The sequence below is a fragment of the Rhinatrema bivittatum genome, chromosome 2, assembly GCF_901001135.1.
Source record: "Rhinatrema bivittatum chromosome 2, aRhiBiv1.1, whole genome shotgun sequence".
NCBI lineage: Eukaryota > Metazoa > Chordata > Amphibia > Gymnophiona > Rhinatrematidae > Rhinatrema > Rhinatrema bivittatum.
The window spans coordinates 89,792,427-89,816,751 of record NC_042616.1 but is presented as its reverse complement, the minus strand read 5'-3'; the positions used below and the strand labels follow the sequence as shown (position 1 = coordinate 89,816,751).

Here is a 24,325-nt window from a genome sequence, read left to right as displayed (position 1 = left end):
GCAAGCAGCTGATTGATGCTACGCCACCACCACTGATTGGCCACTGGCCTGAGATAGGTCATGCTGGTGCTGCTGAAAATGATCCTGCATGCCATTCATGGCATGTATGCCATAGGTTGCCAACCCGTGGTCTGGCAGTCTTACAAAGGCCGACAGTAACTGTGGATAAGTAGTTTTGCACAGCTTGCTCATTCAGTAGTCCACTCTCCATGGGCGAGCCAGTTTACTTATTCAGTAAGTACTTTGCCGTGCAACCCTCAGCTTGGGACTCCTCTTGTGTCAATGGCTAATTCAGCCCTGCTTTTCAACAGAGAAAACATATTTGTTTACAGTAAACTGTGGTCTCTATAGACAGGATGAATTAGAAACATAGAAACATGACAGCAGAAAAGGACCGTATGGCCCATCCAGTCTGCCCGTCTGTCCAGTTAATTTAGCATCACTTCCTTAGAGATCCCCTGTATTTATCCTATGTGTTCTTGAGTTCACTTACTGTTTTTGTCTCTTCCACCTCCACTGGGAAGCTATTTTATGCATCCACTACTCTCTCTGTTAAGAAATATTTCCCAAGATTACTCCTGAATCTACCCCGTTTCACCCTCATCTCATGACCCTTCATTCTAGAGCTTCCTTTCTATTGAAAAAAAGCTCATCTCCTGGGCATGGAAACCTTTGAGATATTTGAATGTCTCTATCATATCTCCATTATCTTGCCTTTCCTCTAGGGTATACATATTTAGATCTTTAAGTCTATCCCCATATGCTTTAGAATGAAGACCACTGACCATTTTAGTAGCCACCCTCTGGACTGACTCCATCCTGTTTATAACCTTTTGAAGGTGCAGTCTCTAGAATTGTACACAGTATTCCAAGAGCGGTCTCACCAGGGACCTATACAGGGCAATATCATCTCCTTTTTAATGCTGACCATTCTTCTCCCTATGTAGCCAAGCATCTTTCTGGCTTTTTACTGTCGATTTATCCACCTGTTTGGCCACCTTAAGAACATCAGATACAATTATCCCCAGATCCCGCTCTTCCTTTGTGCTCAGAAGAATTTCACCTCCAATACTATACCTAAATTAGCCATTACCTGCCTGCCTCCCTGGAGAGTTGACTATCTAGCTAAAGCTAAGCTCTTCAAATGGACCGAGGGGCTCACGAGTCATCACACATGCGCGGGAACTCCCACGCATGCCTCTTAGTAAAAACTCTACTGAGGCAGAGAGATGGTTCTGTTCAGCACCATCAGATGATGTCACCCATGTGTCATAGTTATCCTGCTGTCTATGGAGAACATCATTTATGGTAAGCAAACATGCTTTTTGAAGAAGAGCATCCTTCAAGGCACTTCTGAAACATGACACTATCTATGGTTAACAAAAGTAATTTGAAGATTAGGGAAATCAGTGATTTTGGTGCTGTTTTTTCCATTCCAGAGATATTGGTGTGTTTAAAATTTTGGAAGGTTCCTTCCACTTTGCAACTGCCATCTATAATAATCTTAGTAAATTGGGCTCTGCTGTGCTAATTGTTATTGGTATCCAATGACTTGTATTGAAAATAAAGGGGAAATGTGTGAACGACTGAAGGTTGGACTCAAGGAGATTTTTTGAACAGGAGGCATGATTAGAATAAAAAGTGGTGCCTTTTTATTGCAAAAAGCATTAAACAATAGAGAAATATGATACATTAAGTCATAAAATATTTGTAGGAATAAGACAAAAAGAAGCAATGGAGCTGTGACAGACAAATGGATATTTATTGACAATACCTTTTGGATTATGTAAGGCCTTGATTGATTAGTTACTACTATGGGCCTCTGTTAGATAAACATTGGTGAGTTTCAGTTGTTTTTAAGGGTTACAGCCTTATATTGTTGTGAGTTTTATGTTCTGTTTGGATTTTAATACGTTTTGTGTATATTGATTTGTAATTGCTTTTATGTATGTTGACTTGTAAACGGCTTTTAGAGCTGCTGCTAATTATGTGGTATATAAATTGATTAAATATTTTGAAGGATTTAATTAGAACTTGGAGGATAACTTTCAAACAAATCCACATGGCGGCGTATACATGCATATATGGCAGCGAGCAGATATACACAAGTATTATAACCCAGGTTTATGATACACACGTGATTTATAAAACACGAGTTTCTCTACCCTACAACATAAACGTGCATGTAGGCTTATGCACAAATACATTCAATGCATTGAAACCACGTACATCAGTGCATTGAATATGCAGACTTTTCCTACTTGTTTGAAAAATATATGCATAAATATTTTATGTGCAAAAGTAAAGTAGGACTTACGTACAGAAATCTCTATTTATATGCAAAAGTCGGCCAGTTTTAAATATGCGCATGTAAATAAAATTAATTAGTTTACCAATTAGTCCTCCAGTTCACCCAGTCCTTCTCCAGGTCATTGAGATCCTCCTGTTTCTTCAATCTGAACTCCCCCAAGTTTACCCAGACTTCCTACCCAGTCAATACTATACAGTAAACACATTTAATATCACTTACATCAGATAATTATCAGATTAAAAATACACAAATAAGTTGGCAAATGTCAGGCATGTCTTTTAAAATAGCAACTTACGTAGCCAATACGTGATAGATAGGAAAGATGTATATGTTAAAAAGCATGACTTTAAGCAAAGCATTCGAATAAAGGTTCATATTGTAGGTCAGAGATTAATCTTCATACTCTCGATTATCTCCAGAATTTCAGATGGAGATTGCAGTTCCTCAAATTATCCATATAGGAGTATAATAAAGAAAATTGATGCTGTTGCATTTTATGATTTTATATATTTATCCCAACAATTATGCAACTCTCGTTAACCTGAAATTTTGTGTTTTTTGTATCAGATATATCAGAAAAAGCAAAAATCTTCTAAGTGAATTACAAAATGGCCAACAATTCACTGTTAAGAATCCACATTTTTATAAAGATGAATTTCTCACACACAAATGTATTTTTTTCGTTTTGACATTTTTGAAAAAGAAAGCAAAACATCAGAGACTAGACAGACATCTATAGTTTTCTATCATAGGTTAAAAAATATTCTTCTTAATTCATTTTTGTAAATATTTATCCAGAAGTGTCATGTGTCCATAAATGAAAATGCTTTTCCTTGCCTTACTAATAAGAGACTTTTCAGAAAACAAGAAACAGCTCAAAAACCTATTGCAGAAAATTCTACTGAGGCTGGCATGTTATCCAGCTGAGAGGGAAATTTCTGCACAACAGAGAAGATGATTTCTTCTCAGCTGGAATTTTTCATTTATGAACACTTGGCACTTCCATATACATTTTTAAATATATATTTATGAGAAATTAACCTTTATAAAAATGTGGATTCTAGACCGTGAATTATTTTCCATTTTCTTTATGTATAAGAGGAGACTTGCTGCTGGGTTTTTTTTCGGGGTGGGGAGTAGGCAGCTTTCTCTTATTTGTTTGTACTTCCAGCTCAGTCAGAGCCAGAGTTGGGATCTGGTACCATGAACCTTCATTCACATCTTCCCAGGGATTGTTCCCCACTCTTTATCCAGTCATTGCAGCAAAGATCCAGGCACAGGGGCCAAACCGCTGGGCTCCTTCTGAAACAGTGCAATTATGGGCATTGAATCCAATCATTAGGTGTCACCCTTACGCAAGGGTCATATCTCTGTCCCTCACTGAGGCTGTGAATGCTGCATTTGCAGCATCTCCAACCTGGACATGGAAAGTAGAAAGGATCAAATCAGGAACCTTCCATATAGCAATCCATAGCCCTTACCATCTGTAAAACATGTCACATGACCATTCGGGAGGGGGAGGGGGATTTTTGTTTTATTCTTAAACAGAGCTAATATGGGGGTAATATTCAGTCCTTTGCTGAATTACAAAGTTAGCTATAACGATATTCAGTGGTGCAACTGCACTACTGAATATAGTCAGCCATCTTAAGGATAACTTTATCCAGCTAACTTTAGGACTTCTTTTTAGCATGACCAGAGATAGCAGGATAATTTATCTGGCTAACTTAACTCCGTCGTGGAGCACCCTCACATTTTCCAGCTAAATTGTAGACAGATAATGAGTTATCCATCTATAATTTAGCCAGATGAGTGCCCAAAGTATTCAAAAGTTGGCATCTAGCCGGATAACTTCTGAATTATTCAGCTAAATGCTTCTGAATATTGACTTCTGTATATTGCTGCTTAGAAAGATATTCATCCCCATTCCCAAGTGCTACAGTGTTTGTATATAAAGTTGAAAGATCTCTCTTGATTTTTAACAATCATGGGAAAGAATTCCTGTGAACATGCCCATAATAATGTATGATGGCCTACCTTTTAATCTGATAGTCAGTTATCAGCAGAAGCCAGACTGACACAGTACAGCTCATTTTGTGGGAAATGTCTATTAAAATTGTTTTGACAAAATAACTTTTTTTATTGTTTTATCATCACATGCAAGGCCTCTCTGCTTGTTTTTTCCTTTCTGACTCTCATCGACATCCATTATACATTTTACTATTTTTCTGTCACAACTCTCTCCACATGAGTGTTTTAGGCCTTTGGAGGCAGTTGTAAGAAGCTTCGGCCTTACTCATTACACACATGCAGATGACATCCAAATTCAGCCGCCTATCACTGGTTAGTGAATAGATGTGAGTAAACTGATTGAAATTAAACCTCAGAAAAACAGAATGGCTCTGGGGTGGAAAGTCTGTTATGCCACATTCTGTCCACTACCAGCCATAGGTGAAGTGCTATTGACTCCTTTGCATAATGTCTAAAGTCTAGGAGTAGTGCTGGATTCTACCCTTCTCATGGAGAACCAGATCTTTATCATAGCTAGAAAAGCTTTTGAAAATCTTCAGCTTGTTAAACCAGTATGCTCATACCTGTGCCCTCTAAACTCGGAATCATGACGCAGGCAATAATTCTGTCTCATCTTGGTTGCTGCAATGCAGTTTACTTGGGTTTTCCTTATAAAACTGAACTGCGTCTCCAAATCATATAGAATGCTGCGGCTAGAGTCGTTACCGAATATCCGAGCTTAGATTGGGCCACCCCGATTCTGATTTCTTCATCCTACTCTCTTTAAGGCTGTGCATGTTATTCAGAATTTGAGCCTGACATTTAGAGCAGTCAGAAGTGCAGGGTCCTGAGTATCTGAAAAATCGGGTTAGGCGATACATACTCCTGGTCACCCGTTACGATTGAGTCAAGGTGGCTGTCTTTGTAGTGCATTCACTGTAGGAACACGGCTTGGTCGGAACAAGGGAGAGGTCATTTCCTGGGATGGCCCCTAAACTGTGGAATTTAATACCACTGGAGCTCGGGTCGGAACCTAACTATTGGAGGGTAGATATTCAGCCACTATCTGGCTGAGCTAGCTAGCCAGATAAACAGAGCCAGCTAACTTGGCTGGGATGTTCAGCAGCACGGCTGAATCAGTCTGAAAATGGAACCACTCTGACCTAGTTGAGGTGATGGTTCAGAACAGGGCGGAAGTTCTTTGGCAGGGTAATTAGGCCGTGCCTGTTCTTATTCTGCGGATAATTGAAGACCTCATGAATTGCTGTTAAAAAAGGATTGCCAAGTGCGTTTACATTATACACAGTGGTGAAAAATTATTTAGAAAACTTGGGCACTGTCCATAATTGTTTAATGAGCCAGGGAAACAGAGCTTGTTTCCTTATAAAAAGGGGAGGCAACTTTAAAGCAAGTGCGCATGCGCCAATATATGTGTGTATATGGGCGCGAGCGCACATGAATTAACTATTTGTGCATACGTGTGCTCCTAATTTTAAGCAGTTGCACAAGGAAAGGTTATTTGCGTATTTTCCTTAGTACTTATTGGCTTTTGCATGCGCAGGTCAGCACATTTTATAATGTCCAGTTTTACCAATTAGTCCACCAGTTTGCCCAGTCTGTCTCTAGGTCATCAAGAGCCTTCGGGTTCTTCAGCCTGAACTACTCCCAGTATACCCAGATCCCTCACCTAGTCAGTATTTGGCTATAAAGAATTTTATTTTGACTTATATCCGATAATTAGCAGGGGTAAATATGCACAGGTAACAGCTGTACTCGCGCTGCGTTCGCAGGTTATAAAATCGCCACACACACGTAAATGTTGGACCTGCCCCTAAGCCACCCCTTTTTTATACGAACACATTTATTCTCGCGCCTGTGTGTGCGAGCTTTATAAAACAGCACTTGCGCGAATAGGCACTTTTTGCACGCGCATCTCTTTTAAAATACTGTTTACAATTTTTTCTCTTTTGTCTTTTTCCTTTTTTGCTCTTGTGTGTTTGATTTTTTTTTTTGCTCAAATGTTTCTTTTGCTCTGTGTTTGTAATGCTTATAACATTTTGCTTTTTGGAGTTGTTTTGTGCTTCTTTTCATTCTGTTTTCTTTGCTCTCTCCTCCCTCCAGCTTTTGCTTGCCCACTCATCATTTTATTATCTCTTCCCCAGCCTTTCTCTCCTTCTGCCAGTCACCCTCTTTCACTCCTCTCTGTTATCTTCTTCTCCCTGCACTCTTTGAGCCAATGTTTTGGACCATGGCTAGGCGAGATATAAATATTTTAAAATAAATTAAATCTGCCTTCTGCCTTTCCTCTTCTTTGCAGTCCTGGAGTAGGGGGTTGCCCTGGGATCATGGCAGTAAGAGCAGCATCTCCTTGCAGACCAGTGGCAGGAGAACTGCATGTGCTCTGTGGGGTTGAACCCTCTTCACAGTTTAGCAACAGGAGTCAAAGGTTTGGTTCTCTTAGTGCCCAGGGTTTCTTCACCATTTGGCTAGTTTGCCATTTGTGATCAATAAGTTGATCTAAGGATTGCCTCTTCTTCACGTGTGCCTTTTATACTAATGGTGAAAATAAATGTATGATTATTGTGATAAACTGATACATGTAGGTATGTTCTTATAATGAACACGAGACTTTTATCCTCCCAATTCAGGTACAGATATATGAACTAGAAGAACACAAGATTGAAACATGGAGGGGTAAGAGCAATTGTTAATTTTGATTTTTAAGTAGTTGGAAAGTTGTCTTAAAGTCACATACAATAAAAAAACATTTAATGAGGATTTTAACAGCTAATGAAAAACCACTCTTTTGAAATGTTTATCTGCATATATTCTAGTACTTTTCACTCTTCCAAGATGGGGATACATCCAAGGGTCCTAAGGGAACGTAGAGAAGTTCTGGCAGCTCCACTGACTGACTATTTCAATGCTTCTTTAGAGTCAGGACTAGTTCCCGAGGACTGGAGATAGGCAGGTGTGGTCTCATTCATAAAGTGGAAGTAAGGAGGAGACTGGGAACTACAGGCCAGTTAGTCTGACCTCTGTGGTGAGCAAATGAATGGAATCGCTGCTAAAATACAGGATGGTGCCGTTTCTGGAATCTAGTGGATTGCAAGATCTGAGACAGCATGGCTTTACCAGAGCCAGAGTTCATCAGACGAATCTGTTTACATTCTTTTGATTGAGAGACCAGAGACTGGATCAAGGGGGAGTTGGATTTCAGTAAGGCTTATGAAATGATTCCACGTAGGCGACTTATAAATAAATTGCGTGCCTTTAGTACGGGCCCTAAAGTGACTGACTGGGGTAGAAACTGGTAGAGTGGGAGGCGACAAAGGGAAGTGGTAAATGGAGTTCACTCCGAGGAAGGGGGAGGCGTTACTAGTAATGGGCCTCAGGGATCGGTCCTTGGGCCGGTTCTTTTTAACATTTTTATGAGCGACATAAGAGAAGGGTTGTCGGGAAAGGTTTGTCCTTTTGCCAATGATACTAAAATCTGTAACAGGGTAGACAGCCAGGAAGGGGTGGAAAACATAAGGAGGGATCTAGTGAAGCTTGAGAAATTGTCTAAGGTCTGGCAGCTAAGATTTAATGCTAAAAAATGCAGAGTTATGCATTTAGGCTTTGAAACCCAAGGGAAAGGTACGGTATTGGAGCTGAAATTCTTCCAAGCACAAAGGAAGAGTGTGGGATCTGCGGGTAATTGTAACTGATGATCTTAAGGTGGCCAAACAGGTGGTAGATAAAGCAACGGCAAAAGCCAGATGGATGCTTGGCTGCATGGTGAGAGGAATGGTCAGCAGAAAACGGGAGGTGATCTTGCCCCTGCATGGGTCCCTGGTGAGATCTCATTTGGAATACTGTGTACAAATCTGGAGACCACTGCACCTTCAAAAGGAGTTAGTTCAGAGGGTGACTTGTAAAATGGTCATTGGTTTTCATTCCAAAGTACATGGGGACAGACTTAAAGATCTAAACATGAATATCCTAGAGGAAAGATGAGATAAGGGAGATACGATAGAGACATTTAATTACGTCCACGGTCTTCATGCACAGGAGGTGAGCCTCTTTCACCAGAAAGGATACTCTGGAATGAGGGGTCACAGGATGAGGGTCAAAGGGGTAGACTCGAGTAATCTTAGGAAGTATTTTTTTTACAGGGAGGGTAGTGGCCGCATGGAACAGCCTCTCATTGGAGCTGCTGGAGACAAAAACAGTACCTAAATTAAAGAAAGCATGGGATTAAAACAGGGGATCTTCTGAGGGAGTGAGGGGAATTGTATAGTGTAGATGGGCAGAGTAGATAGGCCATACAGCCTTTTTCTGCCATCATACTTTTATGTTTCTAAATTAATATGATAGAATCAGAATAGGTTGACCTAGTTAGTCTGCCTGTTTTCCTTACCAACTTGACCGTACTTCATCGCTGGTTTTAACTTCACTTTCCCCACTAATAAGGACGGAGCCTTTTTGCTTTTCCCATGCTTTCTCCACTTCCGGTGCTTCTCCAGCAGTCTTTACTTTCATTGTGAAGCTGTTCCTTTTGGACAAAATTACTTCCCACTCTTATTTCTGAGTCTATTCATTCCACTTTCCTGCACATTCTTGTGCCAAGATTGGTCTTGTGTTTTTGGTAGGGGCCAGTAATGGGCTACAGAACTGTCAAGGAGTTATTTATGGGAGATGGGCAGCCTATCTTCTGTCCTCCTTCCACCATGGCAAATAAGAGGGGATCATGAGAAAGCTTTAGTTGCTGGTTTCTTCTAGACCTGCAGTTACAAAGGACAATAAATTATGTTTAGACCTCTTGAGAGGTGAATAGTGCTCTGCCATCTGCAGACAATTACCTTAGTGTGGTTCGCTTTAAGCACAGTTCTGTTTGCTTGCTGCTGTTCCTCAGCTTTCTGATTTTTCGCTGTTAGATTTGATTCAGTCCCATGTCAGCTTTTTATTTTGGCTGTGCTACTTAGGTCTTTCCAAATGCACTATGATTTTAAGCACTCACTGTCTAAAAGGGTTTGCAAGTCAGTGATGTCACCCAGGGACATTGAGCTAAATATCAGTGGTTATTTCCAGAAGTAACTGCTGTTTTTTAATCCCCTACAAAATTAGTAATGGTGCTGTGTAGAAAGGACTTACATCCATAAGTGGTCCTGCTGGCAGTCTTTAAAAATGAGTGCTGAAACACCAGATGGTTTTGAAGTTAAAAGAATACTGTGTATGGAAACCATTGGTGTAAGAAGATCTCGGCCTAGCACGTTGAACATGTACCCGAAAGTTGGAATTCTTTTATCGTTGTTCCCATATAGTAGAGGAATCCTTACTGAGTAGCCATAATCCTGCAGAGGTGGAAAGATAACGATTAGGGAAGTCTAAACTTTATTTAGTTTTAACCTCATCTGCATTAGCACTATTCACCCCTATACGTGCAAAGTCATCCCGCCTCCTTTAGCAACATGTGCAGACCCCGGCGCTCCAATCAGACTGTGGACCGGAATCCAGTAAACAGCAGCACTAGCCCGACCCAAACTGAGACATCTCTTTAATAAATTGTGCCCATTGCACATAAACTAGGCTCCTATGTCGCCATACTAATGCCTGCTGATTTTAATTTACTTCCTGCAAAAAAAATAAAATAATTTTGCTAATGCAAATGAATTGGCCCTTCTAGGAATAATGCAAGTAATTGTTGACAATTAATTTTTTTCTAATGTTCGATATTGTATCTTTAAGGAATATAGATCAGCAAACAAGCTGTATGCGACATACTCTTTTCACTTAGCTAACTTAATACACTTGTGACTTAGCTTTCTTTTCAAGTCAGTGCAATGACCAGATGAAGGGAACACAGCTTTAAAAAGTGTATTAAATGGGTTAACTTAAAACCAGTGTATTAAGTTAGTCCACTGAAAAGGGTATTCCCTATAACTTGCTTGAATTCTGTTTCTACATATCCAAGTGGACTAATGCAGTAACCACATTACTTTAAGGATAAATTCAGTGTTTCTGTTGCAGCAGTGACCTCTAGTGTTGTTTTGCTTTCATAAGCCACACCAGGGAATATTTCATCTGGCTCAAGACACTGTTGTCGCACTAGAGTTTTTGCATTTGAAGTTCGACGGATGATATAAGATAGGATTCCATTGTCTCGAACCCTAAATAAAATGTGCTGCGCAGGGAGTAAAATGTTATGAAGCCTTCACAGATGAGATCTTTAAAACAGCAAAGTCTCAGACTGCAGAATTAAAAAGCATACTGCATGTATCAGAAGCAGTAACTATTTAATGTACCTGCCCCAGAGGACAGGCGAGTTGCTTTTCTGTTTACATTAAAAGAGTGGCGGTGGTATTGTCTCCAAGCTTTCAGCTTTTCCAATACTATTTTTGAGTTATTCCAGTTTTGAAATGTGGTGGGGTGTTTTTTGTTTTTGTTTTCCACTATAAACAGACTTTACATGGAAAGGAATATGAACTAGCTAAATTAAGTCTTCATTAACTGACCATTCCATTTGTATTACATTTTTATTTCTTTTTCCATTGTTCAATCCAGAGTACAAAATTCACAGTCATAAAAATGATAAATAAGTAAAACAAACAACATAAAATAAATCAATTAAAAACTCTATAAATGTCCTAATTTAACTATAAGCCTGCACAAATAAAAAGGCTTTTACTTTTTTCCTATATGACACATACTTTTTTTTTATTATTATGATACAGAGCTTTATTTGCAAGAAACATTTAAGCCTTTAGTGAACATATCTCCAGATGCAAGGTAAGCTATGATTTTCTCTTTTGAGTAGTTATTCTTTTTCTGGACACAGGATTGTTGGTGCTAGAATGTCACTGTTAATATTTGTGTCAGACAAGATACCAATCTACTGACTAAGCTATTAAACAATTGGGTTCATTGAGATATGGATATCAGTTAAGGTAATCCAGCCCAATAACTTGCCTCTTATTGCAGGGTATTCGTGGGAGTGTGCAGGTTCTGACTTGGGCATCTGCAGCGAGTGCCCATTAGAAAGAAGGTATGACCTGGGCATGGAAAGCTGGCTCCTTGGCTAAAGCCAGCTTGGGTACGAGACTTTCTTCATCGACAAGTGGAATGAAATCGGCCATAACGCATTATCTGATGGTGTCAACACAAACCCAGTTCTCAGAGCTTGAGCGTGTGAGGGAGTTCCCCCCACACAGTCACTGCCTCGTGAGCCCCTCAGTCTTTCTTCATCAGAGCTACCTCATGGACAGCTTTCTTCTCTGTCTTTTAATTTTTGGTAAAATGTTTGCTGCTTTGTTTTTATGAAGTTCTTCTTCATACCATTGCCTCAGCTCCCTCTTCAAACAGAACATTTCAATTCTCTCTCTGAACTAAAAAAAGAGGTTTTTTTCGATTGGAGAAAGTTAAATAGAAGAAATTTGAGGTCAGTGGATTCAAGGCCTGCTGGTGTGGGCGCTGTATATCCATCACAGACACCCACGCCATTTACTATTGCTGCCTAGGACCAGTTTGTCATGTTTTAAACTGTCTCAGTTGTGGCCGAAAGTATTCATCTTCCAGAAGCTCCAGACCCATGCCTGGACGATGGAGGACCTGCAGAAGGTGGCAGCAGGTAAGGCCTTGAAGCTTCGGCATGACGGTGGGCAGCGAAGCCACTGTGCCTCTGAATGAGGCCTCTTCAGGTGCTTGGCGCCACAAGAAACATTGAGAATCATGATGGGCGTCAGTCTCCCCGTCATCCCACAGGTCTGACGGGAAAGCTATTCCCCTCCTCCCTTGATGGCATCATCTCTTGAATTTGCCATGAGTGAGGGTTTCAGCTCTGCACAGAATCCCAAGGCATGGGATGAGGCACTGAGAAGAACATCTAAGTGGCATGAGGGAACCCCTCTAGGGCCTGCTCCTTTGGTGCCAAAGGCACAGAGTTCCACTAGAGCAGATCCCCATTCAGTGTAGCATGGAGGCATAGCCTAGTAGTTAGAGCAGCAGACTGTGAATCAGCTGACACCCCTTGTGACTTTGGGCATTTTACTTCCCCCTCCATTGCCTCAGTTATAAACTTAGAAGGTAATTTAAAAAGGAGATGCACACATGAATGTAACAGACTATCAAAGCAATTTGCGTGCATAAAATGCACTTACACGTGAATATGCTATGGACAATTAATGGCATATGTTATAGCAATTTTCAAAAGCCCACTTACACTGGTAAAGTGCTTTTACACATGTAAAACCCAGTTTTAAGCATGTAAATGCTTTTTAAAATCAGGCACTTAAATTATAAGCCCTCTAGGGATAAGGAAATATGTATACTACATGAATTTATTCCACTTTGAATTGTCATGAAAGGAGGACTATAAACATATTTTAAAATTATGCCAAGAAGGGCACCTTCAGACTCATCAATATGGAGTTCTTTGTTGCAGATGGTGTTGTCCTCCACAGCACGGAAAGCGTCCATGGTGATGGGCAGATTGTTCATCCAAGAAGTTCCATTTTCAGCGCCTTCTAGAGCTCCTTCAGTCAAATCAGTTTGGAGCATGCCAGTGCCAGTCAAAGTGCAACCAGTTTCCTTGGCATGGAGCACATCAGCATCTAGAACTGAGCTGTCTTTGACTAGAAAGTAGCACCTTGGTGTGGAGAGAATCCTTATTGGCACTGATGGAGCAGCCTGCTTCTAGTCAGTGGATCATATCTGTGCAGCCAGTGCAAAGCGAATTGGCACCAAGTGTGTCCTGGGCCCAAGTACCTGCTACGCTGAGTTCCTCTTAGGTGCCACATGTCACCACAGCCCCCAGCGAGGATGAGCCCATCTGGGGATCAGGAGGATGTTTCTCTGCCTCCTGCGGCACATAGGGCTCCTCCACAGATGGCAGCCCAGCTGTTAGAGGTAGTAATGGATTTTTTTGCTTCCTGAGAAATCAGAGAGGAAGAATGGAGCCTCTCTGTTCAGGATGAAAGAGATTTTCCCACACAGCAGTGTTCAGGGAAGACCCCGAGATGTCCCAGCATCCATTCGAGGAGCTTCACCAGCTGGAGAAAGTCCACTCAATATCATGGCTGGTTCCCCTCCTTTCGGGGCATCACCACCTAGGGATTTGGAGGAGAAAGGAGTGAATTTGGTTCATTTGGAGGTCTTGTCAGTCCTTTCTCTATTGGAGCGCTAGAGATCCTCTTCTCAACTGCCTTTTTCTTTGTCAGAGTCATGGATGAATGTAACACAATGGTCTGAGGATGAAGGTCCATAGGGATTCCTTCTGACTCTGCTCCATTTTTACTAAAGCATACCTCACCTAACCCAGGGCTGTAGATACTCTCATTTCCTGAAGAAGATGGTGAATACATTATCCATTAATCTCAAGAAGAAGGATGATCCGAGAGTGAATGTTTCGGGGCTGCTGCCGATCATTTAATTCCCTACAAAGATTGCTTCTGTCTCACTCCATGGTCTTTTAAGGGACCTTCGACTGAGAACGGCAGAATCCCATGTCTTCCCTACCAGTGGCATGCAAGATTGATTTAAATATAGAATCCAAACCTGTCCTGGATTTGGCTAGTCCAACCCCTACACTACTTTGTAGTGGTGGAGTCAGTCTTAAAGTGGACAAAGAGTTTGAAGGAGCTTTCTAATTTACCTATCGTAAAAAGCTAGAAGGCTCTGAATGCTTTCAGGAAGAAAGTCTTTCAGGGGTCGATGCTCAGTGCAGTTGTCCAACTCTTAATGGTGCAATACATGTATGAATATGTGCAGAAGCTTAAACCTCTAGTGGATTCAGAGCTTCCTTGTCAGGCAGATTTCCAACAGGTCCTGGCAGATGCAGAAGAATGTGGTAAACATTTGATCTGTTCTTCTTATAAGGCCTTTGACACCTCAGCCAGACTTTAGGCAAGCAGTCTCTGGGAGGATGTTGACAGTCTCCTGATGAATGTCTTGTGGACACAGGGGAGAATGTTTATGGGACTGAGATGCAGGATATGGTGGCATTGATCAAGGAGCATCAGCCTACTCTTCAGATGCTGTCCACAGTGACTGGTGACTAGCCCCCTACTTCTGGACATCCATACTTCTTATAAAAGTACCTCTTTTATTAGAAGAAGCCATTCTGTTGCGTTTGGGTCTGCTCTTTGCCCTCGCTCCACCCTCTCTACCTCTGTGGCGACTCCCTCCGGGCCTGATGGACGGCTTGCTGCCGCAGCGTCTCCATGCCGCTTCTTTCCAGCATCCCCGGACCGGCTCGACGCTGCGGATCTGCTATGTTCCTGATGATGTAGGGCGTGCGCGCGCTCCAAAATATGTACCAGCAAGGGCGCGAACCTCGGGGGCGTCCCCCTGTATTGACGTCATCCGCTTCCAACATAAAAGGTCTTCACTTGCGCTTACTATTCTAGTTAGCACGGACTACGGAGTATGGACCACGGACTACGAATCGTACTCGGTCTAGGAATATGGATTTGTCCAAGCTACTCTGCCTCCTCGGACTTACCAGGGGTACCCGCTCCTCGGGGGCCTCGCTCTCTTTTCTCTATTTCAGATTGCAGATAGGAACCGGTACTCGCTCCTCGAGGGCCCATGTTCTTGAAGCCTCTGAAGATTCTCTACTGCCTAGAAGCTATTACAGATACAGACAATCGTGAGTTGCCACCGCTCTCTCAGAGCTTTCCCTGGGAGCAGGTACTCGCTCCTCGAGGGCCTAACTCTTTCCAGCTACTGAGCCTCCTTAAGATTCTATGTGAGATTATCATCTACTACTGGCTATGTATACAGCATGCCCTGTCTATTCACTATCTATAGTCTTTCTACAGCTCAGCAACCCTGGGATCACAGTTCCAGTATCTGAGGGACTTCAGCCCTGCCGGGCATACCAGCTCACTACTGCCACCTCTGGTGGTTCTACTAACCTGTCTAACAAAAGAACTATCTGTGTCTGTCTCCATACTCAGGCCTAGCCAGTGGTCCCTCTCAGGATATCCTCTTGGGGGCGCTGTCATCTGCCATCGACCCAAGGATTCACCTATTTACTACAGTGTGCTCACTCCTCCCACTTCAGGAGCTGAGCATAACAGAGTGCTAGCTCTCATCTGTGTCTCCGCCCATCAGACATCAGAACCATAACAGATTGCAACTCAGCACGGAGATTATACAGAGTGCCTACTCCTCCCCTTTGGAGGAGCAAACCTCTAACAGATCACTAACTCCTCCCTCCTGGAGAGCTCACTCATAACAGATTGCTAACTCCTCCCCTCTGGAGGAGCAGTTCATAACAGATTGCTAACTCCTCCCCCTCTGGAGGAGCAGTTCATAACACATTCTCCTCTTTTTAGAAGCATCGGATTCCTCCTCCTCATCTTCAACAGCTTTCCTCCAGAAGCCGACAGAGAGAAAGGTGAAAGCCTAAAATGCAACAACATCCTCAGCCCAAACCTGAATCGAGTTTTTTATGTCTATTTTGCGCCCCTATTGCCTTCCTTCTCTAGTAGGTGGAAGGGTCCAGTCCTTCTTGCTGGAGTGGATGAGCCACATCAGTAAAGACAAGTGAGTCCTGAGAGTTGAGGAGCATAACTATCATTTGCACTTCTTGCATTCTTCTACAAACCAGAAGACTTTGGTCTCCAGATCTGACCCCACTCAATTGATCCAGCTGCAACATCCCTTCTACAATAGACAGCTATAGAATCTGTTCCAGCTTGAGAGTGTTGCACAGTTTTCTACTCAAAGTTCTACTTAATCTCCAAGAAGTCAGTGGGCTGAGGCCCATCCTGGATTTAAGGAACTTGAACAAGTTACTGGTTCAGGAGAGGTTCAAAATGAATTCACTCCAGATAATTCTGTCATTCATTTAGCCAAAGGTCTGGATACGCTCTGGATCTGAAGGACGCTTAAACTCGTATCCTTATTCATCCCACTCATCAGAGATTCCTCAGTTTTTGGGTGGAGGATCTGCATTATCAATACAATGTTCTCCCATTTGTTCTTTTGGCCGTTCTGAGGGCGTTCATGAGGTACCTATTATCATTGCGGTGCAGCTATGGAGACAGAGAGTCTCCTGGATGATTGGCTGTTCGTAGGCTCATCCCCAACAGGCATTGATTCATTATCAATTTTCTAAAGTCTGACTTGATCACATCCCAGATGATCCAGTTTGTAGGAGCTCGGATCAACTCATTTAAGAGAGAAAGCCTGGACTTTAATAGGCCTCTTGAAAGCGCTTTGACAACAAGACCACACATTAGCAAGATCAATTCTTGTCCTCCTGCATCACATGTACTAGCTGTTCGTTTGGAGGTCCATATTCAGACACAGTCTAGATAACAAAGTTAGCCAGATAAACGTAGCCAGCAAATGTTGGAGGTGTATTCAATAGTGCAGCCATACTGTTAAATAGAGCCAGCTATCTTAAAGTTAACCCGCTAACTTTAGGACAGCTCTTTGACCCGACCAGACTTAGACAGCTAAGTCATTTGGCTAACTCTGAATATCAGAGTTAGCCATTTAACTTAGCTGGCTAACTCAACTTCTCCTAGTTATGCCCCCAGAACACTCCTAACTTAACCAGCTAAATTCTAGCCTCGTAACTTATTAGCCAGCTTGAATGTAGCTGGATATGTACCCTAATATTCAACTAGCCAGCTAACTTCTGAGTTATCTGGCTAAATACTTTTATATATGGACCTCATTGTTCTTCTAGCCTTCCTTCACATTTGTGGCCTTCAGTGGTCCCTAAAAAATCAATGGGATCAATTGCTTCAACCACTGTCCCGTCAATTATCCATGTTTCTCGAGGTGCAGGCTTCTCTGCAGTAGTGGATAGATCTGGAAGTTCATGGAGGTTCTGGAAGTTCATGGAGACTCCCAGCGCTTCATGAACCCAGGGAGTGTAGTTTGAAGTGGAAATTCATCTATTAATCAACCATCTTGAGCTGCAGGCCAGCCAGTATATGTTAAAAGCCTTCTCTCACATGCTCTCAAACAAGGGATTCTTGATCCAGATGGACAATCAGGTGGCCATGTTTTACATAAACAAGCAAGGCTGTATAGAGGTCTACCCTATTCAGGAGGAGGCCCTGAGAATTTGGTTGTGGGCTTGTCTTCACAGTTCCTGTCTCCAGGCAACCTATCTCCTGGCCATCCGGAACAGCTTTACAAGTGGTCCGTAGATTAAGCTGTTGCAGATGACCTGTTTTTCTGTTGAGGGAACTCTGTTAATTTACCTGTCTGTGTCCTAGGACAACCAGAAGGGCAGGAAATTCTGTTCCATGATATTGAACAGCACAAATCAGCTTCTTTTGTTTTTGTTCTAGACTGAAGAGTCAGTCTACTCCAGGCATAGCCTACAATTCCTCTCATTGCCAAGACTATTCAAAAGGTTCTTCAGGACAAAGCAATGATCATGCTCATAGCCCCAGCTTGGCCTCGTTATGTGTGGTGTCCTTACCTCCTCCATCGGTTGACTCAGCTCCTGATTGTAGCTGGGGGTGCTGAATTTCTTAATTTTTTCTTTAAAAAAAAAATAATTTTAGCAGAAGCAGCACTACTTGATCTGCACTGGACACCTGTATGAGGGTGATGTAAAACAGTTAAAGGTGTAATCAAAGATGTCTTTTTATAAGAGAAGAATAGTACTCTCTTCTAATATCATACAAAGCTAACCAGTAAGATTTCAAGTCTAAATCATACTGGAATTTATCAACCTCAGATTTAGATCTACGCCATCTGTATTCATATCTACTCATTTTTCTTCTAAGTAAAACCAAGTCCTTATTATACCAAGGAGCATAATGCATTTGCTTCCTCCTTACTAAGGTCTTTTCTGGTACCAATTGGTCATAAAGTTTTATAAAGTTTGAATTCCCACCAATCAAGAGCATGAGCAGCTGTACTAAACTCCTCATCTTGTTGTACATATTTACTTCTCCACTAACTTATTTAGTAATAAATTCAATCTTATTCACAAACTCTTTCAAATTACATGCAAATGTTAACAACCATGACACAAAAAGATTACAAATGGGAGAAATACAACATTTATTAAAAAGTTGGTCATCAAATAGAATTAAATCTAAAATATACCCAGAGTGATGAGTGACACTACCTACCATCTGGTGTAATCCTAACAACAGAAAAAGCCTTAGTGAATCAGGCCCAAAGAAATAGAATCAAAGACATTTCTAATCAAAACAGATTGCACATCTTCAAAATGCAAATGTATTTATTTATTGCTTTCTCGGCACTTCAGTACAGATTACATTCAAGTACTGTAGGTATATCTCTGTTCCCAGAGAGCTCACAATTTAAGTTTATACAAGAGGAAATGGAGGGTGAAGTGAACTGCCCAGGGGCAAAGAAAGGCAGCAGAATTTGAACCCTGGTTTTCCTGGTTGCCAGCCTGCTGCGCTTGACCATTAGGCTACTCCTCCTTTCAGTCACCTAACACAATGAGTTTTGAATACTCTGGACACAACTAAGAAAGAATAGTTACCTCAGCACTTAAGCCAATAAGCAACCAGACAAGGAGGAGTACAAACCAAACAGAAATGTAGTGTTTGTATGTGAACCAACATTCCCTCACAGCCATCCACACAAACAAAAGGCAGTCTTCCTACACACAAAGAATTTCTATATATTGTTAATATACCTCCTCACGAGAGACACCCTCATGTGGATAGCCTGCAGGACATAGATTTTTCAGCAGTATCACACCAGCCGCTGTATGCCACAATTCGGTGATAAATAATACATCTAACTTACACTGTAATATTAATTTGGTAATTTCCACATCTTTCTTTCTGGCTGACTGAGCATTCAAGTAAGCCAAGGTGAGCATACTGTTAGTAGCAGCCAATATTGGCAAGTTTGACGTAGGAGGATAAATGAACCATCTACCCCATAATGTTTCAGGGAATGGTGGAACACAGGGCCCATACTTACCCTGACCCATTACCACATTAATCTGTTATGCAGTCATCCTAGAAGCAAGCAGAAGATTTTCATTCAAACCTCACCTGGTATGCAGAGTGAGAAAATTACAGGCCCTGGTCTCATATTTGTCATACCTTCATTTTTTCCACAACAAGGTTCTTATGCAAACTCACCCCAAGTTTCTCCCGAAAATGGTGCCTGCATTTCACATCAATCAAGCAATCATGCTATGTATGTTCTTTCCAAAACCACATGCATACAAAGGGGAACAGGCTCTTCACTCCTTGGACCTGTAAGAGAGCCTTAACTATTACTTGCAAAGGAGTCAATCTCACAATCAAGCTTCTCAGTTATTCATGTCCTTTCATCCCAACAGATTAGGGAGACCAGTAGCCAAAAAAACTTTATCAAATTGGCTAGCAGATAGTATAGCATACTGCTACGCTCTGGCTAGATCATTGCTCATCGAGTACGACAGTCAAGGATTTTCAAGCATGAGCTATGGCTACCTCAGTGGCTCATCTGAGGCCACTTCCATTGAAGACAACTGCAAAGCTGCTACTTGGCCATCTGTTCACACCTTCATATTCTGCTGTCTGGACAGTATTTTCCAGAGATAGTTCCTTTGGACAAGTAGTTCTAAGCATTCCTGTTCCTTCAGTTCACTCTTCATTGGTTGGGGTCCAGGTGGTTTCTAAGATATTGCTTCTGCAAGGCAATCCTCAGCTTGGGACTCCCGCTGCATTATGGCTGATTTCATCCTATTTTTTGATGAAGAAAGCAAAGTAACAGGGGGTTCTCTGAAGACAGCAGGATAAATCAGCCATATATTTATTACCTGCCCACCTCCCTTGAAGAGCTGACTACTCAGCATAAACTTAAGCTCTAGGAAGGACTGAGGGGCTCATGAGCCAGCGACCATGAGCAGGAACTCCTGCCCATGCTCAGAAATACTTCTCTGAGCTCTGAGAGATGAGACTATGTTGGCGCCATCAGATGACATCACTCATATGTTATGGATGATTTATCCTGCTGTCTAAAAATAGCCCCCATTACAGATAGGCAACTTTGCTCCCTCTCCCGTTTTCCCTCTGGAACTGCTTCCCAGATTTCTCTAATCATCTACCCCTGCCACCAATCAAGCCTGTCTGCCTGCCTGCTTGCTTGCATCCCTCCCTCTCCTGAACAAAAGGAGGAAAGAGTGCTTGCCTATCTCAGTCTCCTCTGTGTGCCAGCTTCGGTCTTGCGGTTTGAATTGCATGGAATCCTGTAATCTCACGTAACCTGTCAGCTCTACGGTTCAAATTGCAAGACTGAATCTGGAAAAAGAGACAGAGGCGGATAAGCATGCTCTCCTCCTTTTAGTTGGGAAAGGGAAGGACCCAAGCAGGCAGGCGCAGGAATAGACTGGGGGTAGGGAATTGGAAGGAAGCCAGTCTTGGGAAAAAAAGGTAGGAAAGGCCATTTTTGAGATGGGAGATGGGGCAGTAACCCCCAAAAAATGGCCTCCCCCCAGCAGGGACCCTGGATAACATGGCATCCCTGGGTGTGACCCAGAATGGACATACATTATTCACATCCAGAACTGTGAACTGTTGAATGCCGCATAGTCAAAAGTTCCTAATTCCCAGGAAGGTGAGATCAGCAGTAGATCTCTTTTATACATTCTAATTCATTTTACTCCCCAAGAAGATTTATAATACTATGCATGTTTTTATGTAAGCTGCTGAGAACATACAGGCAAATTTTAAAACGAGCCCATATACATGCATATTGGCGAGTGCACAGAGATACACTGGAATATGAACTCTTACACGCACTTGCGTGCATATGATTTAAAATACGCCTACCGCGTGCAAGTATGCTCCTAATTTTAAGAGGTTGCTCAAGCAAACCTGCTTTGCGTATATTCTATAGGATTTTCCTGGCTTTAATGCACGTATGTAAGCGGATTTTAAAACATGCTCGTGCGAGGGACATTCCCAGTTTTTCTAGTTAGTCCACCAGTTTGCTCAATCAATATCAAGGTCTTCCAAACGCCTCTGGGTCTTCATTCTGCATACCCCCCAGTTGACCTGGACTCCTCACCCTGTTGTGTAAGCCTTGCTTCCCATTAGGAGCAGCAGTAAAGTTACGTGGCTAAGAAGCCAATGCATGCTGCTGCCTCCGGCTTTAAAATATGAAGTCACGCGTGTAAATGTTGGCCCCGCCCTGGAATGCCCATGCCCTGCCCCTTTTCCACCCCCCTTATTTTTGGCCTGCATGTGTAAATCACAGCTTTCAAAATCCGCGTTGCTTGCGTGCGGCCTGCATACCTTTGGACGTGGGCATTTTTGCGCGAGCAACGCCTTTAAAATCGACCTCATAGGATTATGGGCATATAAATTTTTCAAAGTAAATAAATAAGATGTCAACAAATAACCTGGAATGAGTCTGTGCTTAACTGAGACCATTTGGCAAAATAGAAGGGGTTTTGTGATCTGTAAGCTTAGACATGCAGTGAATGCATGTTTAAATTTAGTCTTCTAGATAGGCCATTAATTGTATGTGTATAACAATGCAGTTGGCTCCCGGTTTATATGTAAAATGATCATTCCTAGTATAGAATGACTACTTTGGATATTATTCCTACTGTTTGTAGTAGCCAAATTCCAGTGTTTATATGTTAATTAGTGGTGTTTAGCAGTCATCAGTACTGAGAAGTGCTGGCAGACAAGTTATTTTTACTTTGTGGAAAGTAGTCTTAATTGGCGATTCATTGTCTGATACCTGTCTTTACTCTTCGGCCTGTCATTTGCAAATTTACTAACGGCTTTCGTGGTCTTTTTTTTTCAGCCTCTTTGATGCTGTATATTCATTGATCAAAAACAAGATCCACAGGTTGCCAGTCATTGATCCCGTCAGTGGGAATGCACTTTATATACTTACCCACAAAAGAATCCTCAAGTTCCTCCAGCTTTTTGTAAGTGCCCTTACTCAAGGGATTTCAGGAAAGGGTGGGCTGTGTTTACTTGGGCCAAAGGATCTTAAAGCAAATTAAACCCCTCAGTGGGAAAGCTGCTAATGCCTTAAGCTTGTGACTATGAATGTGATCCTTGGGAAAAATGACCCCTCCGTACACTGCCGTGCATCTTCCCTATGCATCCTGTTTTGGCTGTGGAATAATTGTTGGGTGCGGAGAGAAAGGTTGACAGCTACCGAAAATAGAGAAGGAAAAAGTGAAACTTACAGCAAGGGCTACCGGGGCACCCTTTCATTTTCCCCTTTTCAGAGGAAAACGTGGAGTTGGACAGCATTGTGCCTGCCTCGTCAGCAGCAGCAGCGGTATTATTCATTTTGCTGTCCTGTGAAGGAGTGATGTTCCATGCAAAGCCGGACCGTTTTAAGCTATGGTGCTGTTTGGTGGAGGAAGGTGTTTAAGATGAAGAACGCTTCTGAAACCTCGTTTTCTTTAAATATAAAGCTAGGAAACAGAGATTGCAGAATAAGGACAGTGTGCGCGATGGCATTTTTTGAAGGAGCTCATTTATAATGCTGGCCTAACAAAAAAAAAAAACCCAGAGAAGCTGTTTCCCTCCCCAAAGTAAATTATATACACTTTGCTGGGGGGTTTTTTCTTTTGTTACAGTTGTTAAATTGCATTGTAAACTAACTTGTTACTGGACAGAATCATTGGTATTTAGCTGATATCCAGTAAAGAGGTTACAGAGTAGGACAGAGTGTGTGTTGTCTCCCATGAAAACATTTTGTACAAGCAGTGTAGCTTGCCAGTTTTGTATCTCCTGTTAAAGCAATATTTGTGCCATTCTGTCTGCAAAAGAATTTGAAAGCTCGGCCAGGCTGTTCCTCCTACACATTCAAACACATTAAGCAGCTCATCCTGCACTGTTCACTTTTCTGTTAGTCGAGCGTCATAAAACACTGGTGCCAGCGTTCCTTTTTCCCTGTTCTTTCTCACAGTTTGAGCAGAAATCATCTGAAATATCCCAGGTTTTCGCTTGTGAGGAGAGTCCTACGAGCGAGGTTGGGAAAGAATTTTTTTTACCGTGCTGAAGTGTGGGTTTGTTGCTTTTTGGTTAGCCTTTGTCTGGATCACCACAAAATGACCAACCAGGGCAGTTAAAACTGGATAGAATTTCATGGTTACATAGTTGGTTTAGGTCGAAAGAAGAATTAGAGGGCCATTGAATCAAGCTCCCTTCTGCTTAACTATTCTATCTACCTGTTAATCCAGGGGAAGGTGCATCAATACAAATATTTCTTTTTGACCCCCAGATATATAATTGACCTAGAATAGCTGGCTTAGCACTTTCCCTGCCATGTAGCTATGTCCTCATACCTATCAAGATACTTTTCTTCTAAAAACTCGATAGCTTTTCCTTTTGAATTTTTTTCATAACTGCTACTCCTGGCAGAATGTTCCATAAATCTACTGTGCTGTAATTCCTTTTTTCTTTGAGAATGCCTCCTTGTTTTAATTGTAGCTACTGAAGTAGAATGGTGAGCTGTAGCATCCCGTTATGAGACGATTAAAACCAGCACAGAATCGGATTCTAATATCTTTTACAAAAAGTTCTCTTTCATTAGCCAGATTTACCATCCACATAACTGGGTAGTAATAGTGCAGAGCTATTCAATCACTTTCTGTTAAGATGGCATCGATTTGGACATGGTGGCCAATGGCCAAGTCTTCCCCTGTGTGGGCGACATATCCACTGCGGCTTCCAGATGGAGTCGGTAGAAGACATCCATATTGTGTCAAATGCTTCTGCGTGAAGGGTGCCATTTGTTACAGCCACGTATATTTCTGGCTACAGGGTCTTAGTTTTTTTTATGTAGTTTTCCATCTCAGATTGTTTCTTAAAGCAGCCCTCCGGTCTTTCTCTCCAGTTGCAATAAAAGTCAACTATTTGCGTCATTTTGAATGTATATTCTTTGTAGCTATCCCTTATGCTGATTATCTACAATTGTTCCATTCTATCCGAATGTCTCTTGTAAATGTTTGTTTTAATAGTAATATTTGGTACATTCGGTATAATAAATAGTATCTGTCTTTTATTGAGTGCTGGAGAAACGGTAAAAAAAAATAAC

At 41.9% G+C, this 24,325-nt stretch overlaps 1 protein-coding gene across 9 annotated transcripts in view; it reads left to right on the top strand.

The window, feature by feature from the left end:
* PRKAG2 (protein kinase AMP-activated non-catalytic subunit gamma 2) overlaps nucleotides 1-24,325 on the top strand; it is a 751,594-nt gene that overhangs the window by 693,697 nt on the left and 33,572 nt on the right. For all 9 annotated transcript variants that reach the window (XM_029588430.1, XM_029588428.1, XM_029588429.1 and 6 more), the window contains 3 exons: nucleotides 6,970-7,015; nucleotides 11,038-11,092; nucleotides 22,070-22,196. In XM_029588430.1, the coding sequence (XP_029444290.1) occupies nucleotides 6,970-7,015; nucleotides 11,038-11,092; nucleotides 22,070-22,196 (228 nt within the window). The remainder of the gene's footprint in view (nucleotides 1-6,969; nucleotides 7,016-11,037; nucleotides 11,093-22,069; nucleotides 22,197-24,325) is intronic.